Genomic DNA, 15,609 nt, shown 5'->3' with positions numbered 1-15,609 from the left:
TAAATAGTTCTCCACAATGGTTAACCCAGTGCATAGCTCTGCCAGCAGCATAGTGATATCACATATAATATTATACGTGATCCTGCTACTAGACTCCAATGACTCTGGAGAAGAGAGTGAGGCTACAGATTTTCACAGCTCTGCCTCGCTTGAATTCAATTCACATGCAAGTCAAGATATCACACTAACAACGTCATCGGTCCTTTTTGAATAAAGGATGAACAACAATATCAAATGTGGTCGCTATGTTCCCACAGACCATTCAACGCTGTTTCCATCTTTATCAGACTGATGGATGCGAGGTGAACTCTCAGTGCTGTTCTGAGCTGCCCAAGCAATGCGAGTCATTCTTTCATAAAGTCATTGATAGTTTATCGCCTATCTCACTGGGTTGCTGTGAGGATCAAAGGAGGTAATAGCTGTAGTAGGCATTACATAAATGCCTATTCCCTTCCTTTTGTAAACTATATTTCACGTTTTTTGAGTTCTCTTCTCCCTCGTATCATCTTTCTGTAACAAATGCTCTTCTTGCAATTCTCTTCAACATGTAAGATTACATATTATTTATCTTTGTAGGTCCTTCATATTATAATGCTTTCTTTGCAAGCGGCAGGTATCTAATAAATGTTTGTTACATGGATGAACCCTGATAATGAAGTTGTTTTCGTTTTTTAAGATCCTGAGACAAGGTGACTTTCCCCCCAGTATACAGGGCATATGAGACCACTGTCTGCATTAGTGCCTTTTAAATTTTTTTTTCTATCTTGTGGTTTCTCTCACTTGCTCTCAGAGCATAAGATAAGTCAATTTTGTCCTCTTCCTCCATTCCAAAGTCATCAAGGTTTAAGGCCATGTGTTGTAACAACACTAATCCTATTGAGAAAAAAGAACAAATGTGCTCAAAAGGATGCTCATTCCCCTCCTGCCTTCCAGCCCCTTCATTTTAACCAGGTGAGTTTCAACCAAGGTTACCTTAGTTAAACTCAACACAGGCAGCAGCACAGCTGGCAAGCTGTTCTGTTTTTTAAAATAGTTTTAACCACAGACAAAATAACCCTTAGCTCAGCTAACAGGGCTGAATAGGAGGCAGACTTAAAATTAAGGATTTGTAGGGAAATAAGGATGGTGGCTCCAGCTGCTGCACATTATGGGGAAAGATTAATCATCTGGCCAGACAAGTCAGTCTATTTCTGTAAGGCCAATAGCGGGAAGCCATGAAAATATCCTTCTGGAGTTGCACTGCCAAGACCGGAAGACTCATTTCCCACTGGAAATGAATGGCTGGGCAGGCATGAGTGGCCTGGTCTAGTCACTGGTGGGAGAGTACTTGTGACTCTTGTTCTACTTCGACAAGGCTAGGAGAGGATTCTACAGAGAAAAAAGAAGTCTTTTATATTACAGAAAGGGGTATAGAGATTAGAACAGACAGGAAGCACACCATAAAGAGCACCGGGCATGAAGTCAAGAAGACTCATCTTCCTGAGTTCAAATCTGGCCTCAGACACTTACTAGCTGTGTGACCCTGGGCAAGTCATTTAATTCTATTTGCCTCAGTTTCCTTATCTGTAAAACATGCTGTAGAAGCATATGGCAAACCACTGCAGTATCTTTGCCAAGAAAACTCCAAATGGGGTCACAAAGAGTTGGACACAAATGAAACAACTGAACAGTAGAGATAACTAATGAGATCAGACTAAACACTGGTCAAAGGGTCTTCTTAGGTGATACTTTAGAAGAAATGTGGACAGGGCAATGTGGCTTACAGATACACTCACAATGAGGTTATACTTTATATATGAGTGTACACATATGTGTATATGCATATGTATGTGTGCGTGTGTGTGTGTGTGTGTGTGTGTGTGTGTGTATGTCACTCAGGTGGCACAGTAGATACGGTGTGGGACCTGGAATTAGGAAGATTCATCTTCCTGAGTTCAAATCTGGCCTCAGACACGTACTGGACAAGTCATTTCACCTCATTTGCCTCAGTTTCCCCATCTGTAAAATGAGCTGGAGGAGGAAATTGCAAACCACTCCTGTATCTCTGACAAGAAAATCCCAAAGGGATCAGGAAGAGTCAGACACAGCTGAAAAACAAATGAACAACAAAATGGGTATATATGTACTATGTTTGTATATACATAGCTATAATCTCTATTTCTATATCTAGAGAGAGAGAGACACACACACAGACAGAGAGCTGCTATGCATTAAGTACCTGTGTCATGTTCCTGACATGGAGCCTGAGAAGGGAAAGGAACAAGCATTTATTAAGCACCCACTATGTGCCAGGCACTGTGCTAAATGCTTTACAAATATTATCTCATTTGAGCCCCCCAACAACTCTGGGATGTAGGTACTATTATTATCATCCCCATTTTACAGTTGAGGGAACTGAGGCAGACAGGGTTAAGTGACCTGCCCAGCATCACACAGCTAGAAGTGTCAGAGGCCATACTGGAACTCAAGTTTTCCTGACTCCAGGCCTAGAGCTCTATCTACTGCTCCAGCTAGCTGCTACGAAGGTGGACGAAAGACGTCCCAGGGAGCACTGATGCTCCTAAATTTTCTAGAGGGGGGAAGATAAATTGCGAGCAGCTCAGGGACTGTTCCGCCTTTTGTCTTCATATCCCCAGTGCCTGGCACAGAGCCCTGCATACAGTATTGGTCTCTAATAAATATGAAATTGAATCCAATTGCTTGTCGGTCAGCTATCTGACTTGACTCCAACAACGTGAGAAAGTGAAAAGAACGATGGCTTTAGAGTCAAAGGACTCAGGTTCAGAACCTACCCCTGATGACTACTATGTGTGTGATCTTGGGCAAATCACTTAACTCCTGGTCCTCAGTTTCCTCATCTGCAAAAAGAAGAGTTAGGCTAGAGGTCTCTCTCTAGCTCTCCATCAATGATCAATCCTCTTTTCCAAGCTGTTGATACTTTCCCTCGTGTACCCCATCTTCCTGCCAAACTGGCCAGCTTGCCACTAGAATGTTCTCTTTCCTCACTCTTGGAATTCACTCTTGAAAACCTTTGGCTTTCTCACGGGCTCATCTCCTTTAGGAGGACTTTCCTGATTCCTCCAGTGAAGAATGCCCCTTTCCCTCTTAACCATGGCACATTTATTTTGTACACGTCTTGTATTTCATTATCTGTGAGTGTAGCATGTTCTTCCAACAGAATGAAAGCTCCATGAAGGTAGGGACTGTCTCACTTTCATGTTCTATCCCCAGTGCCTAATACTGTCCCCGGCACAAAAGACTCAAAGGGACTTGGGATCTCACTGACATGCATGTTACTTTCCATAATGCAGACTGGACACCTAATAAATCCTCATTGACTGATGAGTTCTAGGGATAATCAGCTGAGGCTCATCTTTGGCCTGGAGAAAAAGAAAAGATGCCTTACACACACATTTCTTCAGGCTACACTGGGACTAAGGGTCAGCAAAGTGAGCATTCACCCAGGATGGACTGCACATAAGCATTCATTTTCTGAAAAGACAAACCATATATGCCGCAGCGAAGGTTCAAAGCCTCTGGTGCATGCTAACACACAGGTAGCTATCAGGAAGAGGAGCCAAGTTTAAAATCCAGGGCTTGTCCTCACCCTATTTTTTACTGAAGCCAAGACTCAAATTCATTAGTCTTAGTCAGCTGGCTTATCACCATTATCTCCATTACCACCATCCTGCCCCTATGTGTGAGTGTACCCTAGGCCTCTATCCTTTGCCCTCTACTCTTGCCTTCCCATCTCTTCCCTTCTCTTATCACTCTGTTCCCCTCTTCTCTTCTCTTTTCCTCACCTGGCCTCTTCTCTATGAACTCCTATGGGTTCAACTATCATCTATTCAGATCACTACTAATCTATATAATCAGTCCTTATAATTATATATCACTATGAATCTATATAATCAACCCTTGCCTATCACCAGAATTCCAGCCACACTTCACCAGCTGTGTGCTGGATATTTCCATATGTCCTACAGTCATCTCAGGAAGACCTAAATTCAAATCTGGCTTCAGAGCTTTACTAGCTGTGTGACCCTAGGCAAGTCACTTGACCTCTGTTTACATCGGTTTCAGCTGCAAAAATGGGGACAATAACAGCAGCTACCTCCTAGGATTCTTGTGAGGGTCAAAGGAGATAATATTTGTAAAAAATGCTTAGCACAATATCTGGAACATAGTAGTTATTATACAAATACTTATTCCTTTCCCTTAACCCTGACTTTTCTGTTTCTGCTCAGGACATCACCGGCCTTCTAGTTATCCAAGTTTTCAACCCCAGAGCCATTCTCCATTTTCCCACACCCCAAACAGATCAAATATGTCTTGTCCATTCCCATGGCTTCAATGTTTCTCTTATCTATTTGCTTTTCTGCACAGATATGACCACCCCTCTGGCTTAAACTCCCATCACCTCTCACCTGGACTACTGTAATGGTTACTGATTGGTCTCTCTGCCTCTTGTCTCTTCCCTCTCCAATCCATCTTGCACACATTTGCCAATTTGATATCCCTAAAGCATAGGTCTGCTTCTGTTTGGCATTTAAAACCCTAATAACCCAGTTCTAACCTATCTTTCTGTGTTTACTTCATATTCTCCACACACATTCTATGTTCCAGCTAAACTAGATAATTTGATGTTTTCTGTATGTACAGCATTCTATCTATTGCTTTTGCCCAGGAATACCCTCCCTCCTTACCTCCATCTCTTGGAATCCTTAGCTCCCTTTCAGCATCAATTCAAGTACCACCTCTTGATAATGCCCTCCCTCTGCCCCCCAATCATGTTCTATTGATTTTTTTTTTAGAGTTTGTATTTATTTACCTAAAAGCAGGAAGTTCCTAAGGAACTTTATCATGGTGCAGGATGGGCATCACTCTCATGGCTGACTCATATCCCACACTTCCTAGGCCCTAGAGGTGAGTCCACTCTTGTTCTGAATAATTAAAGCCAGGTTTCAAATAAAGAGCCCATTTTATAATGCATATTATACAATTTTGTATTGTGCTTCACTCATACCTCTTTGAGATATTAAAATGTAAATTATGCAACATTGGTAACCGACGAGAATTCCTCAATAAGGGTGAAAGAGTTGTAGGTTCTAATTACAACACACCATCATCAGGAACAACAAAGGGGCAGGCTTATGTTGCAGCTCAGACATAGTCTTTAGTGTAATATGTCAGAAAAACATTTTTTTTTCCTTTTCACATTTGTGTAATAGAATTTCTATATATGAAAAGGAAATACACTCCCTATAACCTTGCTTCAGTCTTGCTATATATCTACATCACTAGACAGATATAGCTATGTCTATAACGATGTACATACATAAATATATACCTTTACAACTACATATATAATATACACACATATATTATGTTATATGTTATATATTATATATATTAGACTTGACTATATACACATATGTTATGCACACATGTTTTAAAGAAACAAGTTTAGGTTATGATTACTGTTATATTCTCCTCGTCACACTGCCTCTGGCTGCCATTTCCTTTCTACTTTGCATTCTGCCATGTTCCTTGGACTCAACACACTTCATGTTATGCCTATCATCACATCTGGTAACTGCAGACTGACACAATTCAACTGGAAAAGAAAGACAGACCATATGTGCATCTGGCTAGGAGTGAGAAAATGCTCTTTCTTGGTTACTGATACCCCTTCTCTTTGCTATCTTGAAGGGCAGGAGCCTTGGCTCCTTTAAATTCCTCTCTCGAAACTCTAGGAGAGGGTATAGGTGGCCATGGTAGGCAGAGAAGCCTCTTGGGCTCTAGGAAGTCAGGTCAGAGTATCACACTCCTAGCCTCTACCAGACATATTATAATGGTGGAATCTACCAGAGGACCACAGATCTTGAGCTGGGACTTTAGAGGTTATCTAGTTTAACTACTTGGTTTTATAGAAGAGGAAACTGAGGCCCAGCATGCTAAGATGGTTCTTACAAGTTTACATCTGCTGAAAACATGGGATCATCAAAATCCATGCCCAAAATAGTGTTGTGTCCACGTTTGCATGTCAACTCAAACACATACACATATACAGCCCCCTGAGGAGGTACACAAACACATGACATGGCTGTCTTCTATGGGAATCAGGGCACCAGTAAAGCACCAACATAGAGAAGAGCAAACACTCAAGGTCTCATAACCACCACCAGAAGCTGATACCTGTCTCCTCCTACTGTAGTCTATCAATAGAACTATAAAGATTTGGTTTCTGATATATTGGTGGTTACTGCATTGCCTAGCTCATTTAAATATACTGGCTTCACATGGTCTCCATGTGGACAAAAGAACCATACCTGTTTTCATACTGTCTCTGAGTTAGCTGTGTTGCCTCCTCTGAGGTGCTAACACATAGTGCCAGCTGAAGTCATATACATTACCTCCTCTTGGAACCATTCCAGGGCATGGGGTAAAGAGGGTCAGTCTCATGTAAAGTAGAATAACACAAGTTATCCATGTTAATTCTATTACTGAAACATGTCTTCTACATTAAGGACCAGAGTGAATTTCACGATTAGCATTCAGTCTTTTAGGTTATGCATCATTCTCCCCAGACAGCCTCTTAAAAATGCAAATATTCCTAAAAGGCCTAACATTCTTCACTACTCTAGTCTCTGTGATCTCATGGAATATTAGGATATTGGAGTTATGTTGTGCCTTCCAGGATTAAGACCTGAACAATTTGGTGCATTAGGGTGAATTAATTTGTCACCTCTCTAATGGGGTATAAAAGCATCAGAAGCAGTGGGTGGGCAGAAAAAGGAAGAGAACTGGATGTGGGAAGAAAAATAAATAGATGAAGAAGAAATGGAGAGTAATAAAGTAAGACTTTGACTCCTTCATGATTTGACCTTGGGCCTGCTCTGACTACAGGATTAGATTCAGATCCATTGAAGACTAAAATTCCTACTCTTTATACAAAAATTTAATATCTACTTCCCTCTGCACTCCCAATCTTCTTAATTTTACATGAGTGCCAAGGGACAACGTAGTGGATGGCCACATTAAAATGCCCATTCAGACACACTGTTAAACCACTACCCTCTTTAGAGTGAGTAGCCATGTCTCATAGAAAAGCCAGGGGTTGGAATAAGAGAAGTCTTCAGGTCAAGAGCAATGGGTGAATTGGCACAGAGGAGAGCATCTTCCTGCTTCTGCTCATGTTCTCCCTTGCCAAAGCCTGAAAAAAATCCACCTCTCCCTTTATCTGGATACTTGCATAGCTCCTAACTCATTCACTAATTAAAGAAAATAAATCCTTTCCCAAAGTGGTTCCACCGTGATATTCATCCCAGAAGAGAGAGCAACTTTAGAGAAGTCATTTAAAGGTTCAGTTACTCTCAACACAGTTGGCCAAACCATTCTGATCTTGAGATAGTTTTTCTAAATTTCTTTGTTAAGTGCTTGGGACAATTCAAAGTTGCATTGAGTCTCAGGCATAAAGACAGAGCTAAAAATATTCCCCTTAGAAATCCCACAGTGGTTCCAGGACAAGAACAGATGGAGTGTTTTTTTTTTAAAGTGGAACAGGGAAAGAAAAAAACCCTCAACTGTCACAGAGAAAATTATTAAGTGTATTTTATGTCTTGTTCCTGTATCCTCCCTCCATCTCCTGTCTCTGTAGTCTACCTTTTGTCCCCCGGCTCTAGGTCCTGTCTTTATCAATAAATAGTCCCCTAAAACAATACACTCATTTCTCTACCAAAAAACAAACCAGATATCAACAAATTGAGTGTCTCAATTTACTGTTAACAAAATGTAATCAAGGAAAAAACTGGAGTCGTCCCTAACCTATTAGATTTCTTTCATTCTTTTCTCCTCTCCTTCTCTCTATCTCCCTTTCTTGCTTTCTAAATCAACCAAAAAAAAAAAAAACCAAAGCAAACATAAAACAAACCCCAACAAAGATCTCAATCGTCTTTAATGTCACATCCCTTCTGATTCTTTTCCTTCTTCCCCCTGCACCTCATTCCTCCATGCAAATCATGGTGACCAGATGGAAAGACCTACCTTGCCCAGGCCTGGAGTGTCTTTCACCTTGTTGACTGCCCTTAAGAGACAAGGTGGAGCAGGAGGAGGGGAAGTCTGAAGGATCCCACTGAAGCTCGTAGAGAAAAGGGGTGATTCAGATGCTGATGATGTTGAAGGTCGGTTCTTCTTCTTTTTGGAAGACAGATTCAACTTCTGAGCAGCTCTGGAAGGGGAAAACGAAGAGACGGAACATAAAAATAAAATTATTAGGAAACCATTACCTGGTTCTAGAGTTACCCCTGATTCTTTCCCTTCAAGGCCTCCCTAGTCTTCATACAAAAGCTTTAATATTTCTTTACCCTCCACCCCAACCAATTTTCTCTGCAGGAGGCATCCCTTACATGGCACAGCTCACTTAATAAGTTACACTGTTGCTTATGCAGTAAAAAAAAAAAAGTCATTAAAAATGGACTGGTCTGTAGTTGCCACTCACAAAGAATTGTTTGTTATCCAGAAGAAATGAAGGAAGCTGGCCATTTTGGGTGTTAAACAGCCCCCTATTATGGTGATCATTCAATAAATTCTCTGGTGAATAAACTGAAAGTGTGAGCAGCTATTTTTAATTCCTAACACCTTGTAAAACACAAACCAGGTCTGAAGAAGGGCCCGTGGAGGGACCAGTCAAAGTTATAGCATGTGTGCGGTTATGAAGGAGAAACACAAGCCACAGTTCAAGGGGTGAAGATGGAGAAACAAAACATTTTTTAGGAATATCGCTTCCCGCGACCACCCTCCCCCCTCCCCACTCCCACCAAACAGGATCTCAATGGCCAGAAACCTTCTTTCAGGAACAGGGTGTGAATAACACCACATGCTGTACACACAGAAAAGAGTCCCTTTGTGCAACAAGTCAAGCAAACTTTTCCCCACATCCCCAATCATGTGTAAGTGGAAGCGGCAGAGACTGGAGCCAGTAAACAAGGAGAACAGGATAGGTAAACAGAGAGGACAGGAGGAAGGGAGGTCTTAAGCAACAACAGCAATATTTGGCGCTCCTTGTCACAACTCCCCTCCAAACCCCTCTACCCAACATTTATAAATTCTGTGATTTTGCTGTCATGCCGTCGAAGGGAGAGAAAATATGAAGCACATAGAAGTGTGAAACCAGAGGTTTTAAAAAAAAAATTTTAAGAATACACAAGCCCTATGTGGGTGGTCTCTTTCATTAGGAGGTCTCTCAGCGAAAGAACTTTGCCAATAAGGATTGAGAAAACTAGGGCCGTTTTGCAAGCAACAGACAGAAACGGCATTTTGCGACTCAGATTCTGCCACCTTCCAATTTGTTCTTGTGGACCGTGTTCACTTTTACTGAGGTTTTCATGTAGAACCTTCGTCCCAGGAATGTCAATACAGTACTCTCAAACCTTATTAAACGGACTACTGCTTATGAAAATTGAGTAATAATAACCATAATGGTTAGCATTTATACAGCGCTTTAGAGTTTGCCAAAGTGCTTCCCAAATACCATCTAATTTGATTGACACAACAGCTCTGGAAGGTAGGTGCTATTGTTATTCCCAACTTTACAAATGAGGAAACCGAAGCACAGAGGGGATAAGTAACTTGCCCAGAATCACACACACAGCTAGTGAGTATCTGAGGAGGATTTTGAACTCAAGTTCTTCCTAATTTCAGGTCTAGAATTCTATCCACTGGGCTATTTAGCTTCCTCACTGACCACCACTGACTTTGCTGTCAAGATCAAACACTCCAAACCTAATCCACCATGCATCATCAATTCAATAGCAGGACAAAAGGCAAGGAAAACGTCTTGATGGAAAAAGAGCTGGACCAAAGAACCCAGTATTGTTTATAGTTTGGCTGTTGGCTCTTCTGTTGACTCAATGATAGTCATTCATTTCCTCCCTAATTTTTCTCAGATGTAAAACTGGGAGGCCTATTTCAGGGGACATGCATTGATGCACGCTCTAAGTGCTTCTGAATGAAAGACATTATTAAAGGATAATAGGTTATAGAATTAGAGCTGATCTCAAAGACCACTGAGTCCAATTCCTTAATTTTACAAATGGGAAACCCAAGACTCAAAGTGGTTAAGTCATTTGTCTAGTCACACAGGTATACATATATAATGCTAATATAATATAACATAATATAATAGTATATAAACATATTGGTGTTGTTTCGTTGTTTTCAGTTGTGACCAACTCTTCATGACCCCATTTAGGGTTTTCTTGGCAAAGATGCTGGAGTGGTTTGCCATTTCTTTCTCCAACTCATTCTACAGATAAGAAAACTGAGGTAAACAGGGTTAAGTGACTTGCCTAGGGTCACACAGCTAGTAAATCCAGTCTAAGGCTGGATTTGAACTCAGGTCTTCCTGACTTCAGGCCTAGCACTCTATCCACTGCACCACTTAGCTGTCATACACACACATACACACACACACACACACGTATGTGTATTATAATTATATATTACATATGATTATATATTACCTGATATATAATATGGTATATGATATAGTATTGTACTGTATTATATATTATTACACAGAATTATTATTATATATTTGTTACCTTGAAAATGAAAACCCTGCATCAGTTCTTCTACATGACTGAAACTCCACTGAAGTGAACTGGAAACAGGTTTCTAAATTATATCTTTCTAGCAGGTAGGAAAAGGAAATCTACCATCATTTGTGTAATTTCTTCCCACATTTCCTGATATTTTCAATCTAAAAAGAATGGAGGGAAGGAAGGAGATGGATGGAAATTAGTATACATATTACCTGACTCCTGGGTTACTGCTCATCTCAGGAAGCGTGATTAATCTTAGAGATTCTCACTGCTACTGGAGGGTGAGTCACAATCCTTCCCTCTGAGGCTGAGACCAGCTGAGTAGCAGCTCCTTGCTACTTATATGTAGGAGCTCTTTTAAGTGTGTGAGTCCATTTATGTTTTTAAGAGTCAGTGATGAAGGGGAAAGATATAACCTGCCAGTATTCCTTTTAATTTCCCTTTTCTTTGCTTGTTTTAGGTTTGGAACTTCAATGCTTTTGCTCTTGCGGGAGGAAGATCAAGTGGTTGTGACAGACTCCACTCTCAGCCCTATTCTCCAAACTCAGAATGGGAGAGATAAAGACAGAAAGGGGGTTGGGGGATGAGAGGCAGGTAGAGGTGTGAGTGTTGACTAATTTTCCTCCTCTTGCCAGCACCAAGCAGGTACCATATTAAAAGAGGAATTCAATTTCCTTTTCATTACTATAGAGGGCAGAGTTGGAACTGGAGGATGAAAACCACAGGGCAGTAGATTTTGACTCAATACAAGAACTGTATAACTATTAGAGTTATCGGAAGATAGAGTGGGCTTTCCCATGATGCAGTAAGTTCTCCATTACTAGAGGTATATAAGCAAAGGTGGGATAACCGCTTGTCAGGGATGTTACAGAAGGAATCTATGCATCAGATAATGGGTTGGATTAGCTGACCTTTAAGGTCCTTTCCAATTCTAAGATACCATAATTCTATTCAATTGCATAATTACAACTTCAATTTAATCCTTTGTCCCTGCAAAAATGAAAGGTACTTCACATAGGGGAGTTGAGTAGTTTCTATTTCAAAAGGAGGGGAATGAAATGAGGGGAGAAGAGGGGAATGGTTTTTCAGGGAAAACATTTTTTCATTATTTTCTCCTCAAAGTATGCATATATGAAAGAAATAATCAAAGAAAATATATGTATAAATACATAATCTATTAAGAAATACCACAGTAACATCTGATTGTAATTTTGATTTCAATATAATCACTTTCCTAATCTCTATTAAACATCACGCAAATGGTTAGACTATTTAGGCACCTCAAAATACAGCAATCAGTTATATCAAGAATTGTTTGATTCGGAAACTTAAAAGAGCCTCAGTCACAAAGGGACCTCCAAAAGTTAGACATTTTGGGTAGAGAAACATTATGGGTAATTAGTGTTACAGGGGTTATTTCAAAATGGACTAGGTTGACATGAACAACAAATGAATAAAACAGCCTTCCAGTTATTCTATAACTTTTAAAATAATAAAACCCAAAAATTAAAAAAAAATATTAACATAAAATGGTTTCATTAACCCAGGGATCAGCAAACATTTCCCAAAGTTATTCATACTAGGCCACATCTTTATAAATAACCTTTAGCCCCATTCAATCCTCTGCCTTTCATTTCAAGTAAAATAGTATCTCTTACAATATGGAATAATTTTTTCCCTGTAGACAGTACTTCTAGATAGTTGCTAAAAATATCTACCATAACACAAGTATTCTACCACCTGATTTCATGAGTCAATTGGACAGAGCAATGCCATTCATATGGAATATACAGCTTTACTTAGTCAGATCCATGAGGAGGCAGAGTGGTACCATACAAAGTGGTGGATTTGGAGTCAAAAGACTTGAGTTCAAATCCTCCCTCTAACATTTACTATCTATAAGACCTAAGACAAATCACCTCACTCCTCTGGGCCTCAGTTTCCTCATGCGTAAAATGAGGTAATTAACCTAGATTGTCTCTCAGGTCACTCCCAGCTCTAAGTCTGGTGATCCTATGATCTTACGAGTCAGAACAAAGCAGCGGGCTGAAATCTAATTAATTTTGGCAGTGATGATAGCAAGAACTGGATTTTAGGCTTGAATTAACCTGATCAAGTAAACAATTTAAATGGACTTTACTTGGATAACTTGATCTGCAATGTCCTTGATGTAAGACTTCCCTCCAACAGTACAAGTCTAAACCTTTCTGTGTCTTCTAATTTTGTGTGCTTTTTAAAAAACTGACTTCCAGAAATTAGTAACAAGAGTGGTGGCCTTTCTCAACCTCTCTGGTGGGGCGGCCAGGTGGTGCAGTGGATAGAGCACCACCCCTGGAGTCAGGAAGACCTGAGTTCAAATCCTACCTCAGACACTTGACACTTACTAGCTGTATGACCCTGGGCAAGTTACTTAACCCCACTGCCTTGAAACAAAAACTGTCTGGCTATTCCCAGAGTACCAAAAAAGTCACTGTATGTTATTCCTTGTTCTCACCAACAGATAGGGCTACCATCCTCATATATACTGTTACACAGTCATCATTACATTTGTCTCTGACAATACTAGCCTGAAGTAAAATATGTAAAATGTTAGCCCCATTTAGAAGAAGAAACTGAGGCTGAGACCAGCTAAATGCCTTGGTCAAGGTCAAACAACTAGCAGTTGGAATTGGGAGATACCTGGATTCAGATCCCACAGTGGGATCTGAATCCAGGTATCTCCCAATCCCATCTCTAGAGTTCTTTCCACTTTGCCCTTCAAAAAACCTTTCAAGAATGTTAAAAATCTCATTAAGAAGAGAACATTCATTCTCCCCAGAAGGCAAAGGGAGAAGGAGAGAGGTTCAGCCCTTCCACATGTGAATGGTCTTTTCTTCTGAACACTACAAATGCCTAACGACATTCTGGGAATATATTCCTAGTGTCTAACGATGGTGCAAAATGTATAATTTTGCCATGTGCATAAAAAGCTTTGTGACAGTTATGAGGTCATTCAGGGCCATCTCAATTTGACCCACACAATGGATTAATGAAACACCAATTGAAAAGCTGCATCTGAAAAGTGTTGGCGAAGTCCCCAAATGATGCTGCACCTGCTGTATATGAAGGGCATTGACCCAGAATGCAATGGGGATGGCAAATCTCCAGCACCAGGATGATGGGATACACAGGGTGCAAGCTAATTCTGCAAACTTCAAGTGATGCAATGGGCTACAATTGTTTATAGGCCATTACCAAAGACTTCAATACTCTAAGAAGTCTCTGATAATATATAATGACATGACAGATCACAGCAGCTCTGAGGGAAACCCACTGGGTCGATGACACTAGAATTGAAGATAACAAAACAGCTGAGATAACAGTGTGGTATGGTAAGAAATTAGAGAAAGCTCAAGCTGCTGAAAGGGAGCTAAGAAGGCCACATAGAAAAATCCTCATTATATTTCATTTTGAAGTTTTATTGCTGTTCAGTCATATTAGTCGCGTCCAGCTCTTCGCAATCTCATTTGGGGTTTTCTTGGCAAAGATACTGGAGTGGTTTGCCATTGCCTTTTCCAGCTCATTTTACAGATGTAAAAATTGAGGCAAAGAGGGTTAAGTGACTTGCCCAGAGTTACACAGCTAGAAGTGTCTGAGGCCAGATTTGAATTCAATCTTCTTGACTCCAGGTGAGGCATTCTATCCACTGAGCCACCTAGATGCCCCATACTTTGCAGTTAAGTTTTAACCTTTTAAAAAGACATGACAATAAAACATTTATGAGCCTCTCTGGAAATTTTTGCAAAGGGTTTGTGTGTGTGTGTGTGTGGTTTTCCACTTTCTGCCAATGATGTTATATCCATGTCCCCGATTGCTATAAAGCATGTGGATCCTCATGGGGTTCCCCCCCTTTATTTTCATATAAATTATCTATTTCATTAGACCAAAGAGGTGATTCAGGAAATGGCTTTCAAAAAATAATGTTTGGTGTTGGTAGGGTAAAATTCAGTGGATTTAAACCTCAAACCATATTAATTTACAATAATTTGGAATTCTGTTGTTTTGACTTAAAGAGCCACTAATAATATTGACCCATATTAATACCGGTTTGATATTCTATCACACAGTATTGATAATTATTGAGTGGCAAAAATACAGTTACATATGTGTATCTATTTATGTATGTGTATGTATGTGTGTGAGAGAGAGAGAGAGAGAGAGAGGGACAGAGAGCCAGGGAGACAGAGAGAAAAAGGGGGAAGGAGGAAAAACCCCACATGCAGTCTTTTAGAAAAATTCTGAAATTCATGTGAGTTTTCAAAATTTAGGTAGCAACTAACCACTGGGATCTTGATTTAGCAGCAACTCAAGTAACAGGTGGAATTACTTCTTTATTAATGATCACTAACCATGGTCAATGTGGATGATATCACTTTCTCCTGTCAACGCAAAATTTGTTAGAACTTTATGGAAAAAAAAGTTTCTTGAGATAATTGAGAAATATAGGCATACTTTAAAGACTTGACTAAAAATAGTTATGGTTCTAGATTTCAAGACTTCCCTCATTTTTCACGGGTCCTTTAGTTCGTGTTGATATCAGATTCACAATCGAGCTCCACTAAGTCTTATTAAGTTGAAACCACTGTGTATTTGTAGACCCAACTACTGATGACCAAGAAAATAAATTTTTTTGGCCTGAATCTCTGATACCATCAAATGATTTAACATCAGAGACCGACAAGGCTTTATGGAAATCATACCAAAGACGATGTATTCTTGTCTGCTTTGCCACTGTACCCTAAGGACCTCTGCCTCTGAAATCTTCCATATGTGTTGTGTTATTGTTTAGTCGTTTCAGTAGTGTCCGACGCTTCATGACCCCATTTTGGCTTTTCTTGGCAAATATACTGGAGTGGTTTGCCATTTCCTTCTCCAGCTCAATTTGCAGATGAGGAAATTGAGCAGGATGAAGTGACTTGCCCAGGGTCTGAGGCCATATTTGAACTCAGGTCTTCCTGACTCCAAG

General features: G+C 40.2%; 1 protein-coding gene across 2 annotated transcripts in view; it reads right to left on the bottom strand.

Moving 5' to 3' along the window:
- The window catches only part of KIF26B (kinesin family member 26B), a 622,963-nt gene that overhangs the window by 184,657 nt on the left and 422,697 nt on the right, over positions 1-15,609 (bottom strand). For both annotated transcript variants that reach the window (XM_020982108.2, XM_020982110.2), the window contains one exon: positions 8,047-8,230. In XM_020982108.2, the coding sequence (XP_020837767.1) occupies positions 8,047-8,230 (184 nt within the window). The remainder of the gene's footprint in view (positions 1-8,046; positions 8,231-15,609) is intronic.

This window comes from Phascolarctos cinereus, unplaced genomic scaffold (genome assembly GCF_003287225.1).
Source record: "Phascolarctos cinereus isolate Bilbo 61053 unplaced genomic scaffold, phaCin_HiC Scaffold_5;HRSCAF=322, whole genome shotgun sequence".
NCBI classification, from domain to species: Eukaryota; Metazoa; Chordata; class Mammalia; order Diprotodontia; family Phascolarctidae; genus Phascolarctos; species Phascolarctos cinereus.
Note: the sequence above shows the minus strand (reverse complement) of the source record. Positions and strands in the feature narration are given on the sequence as shown.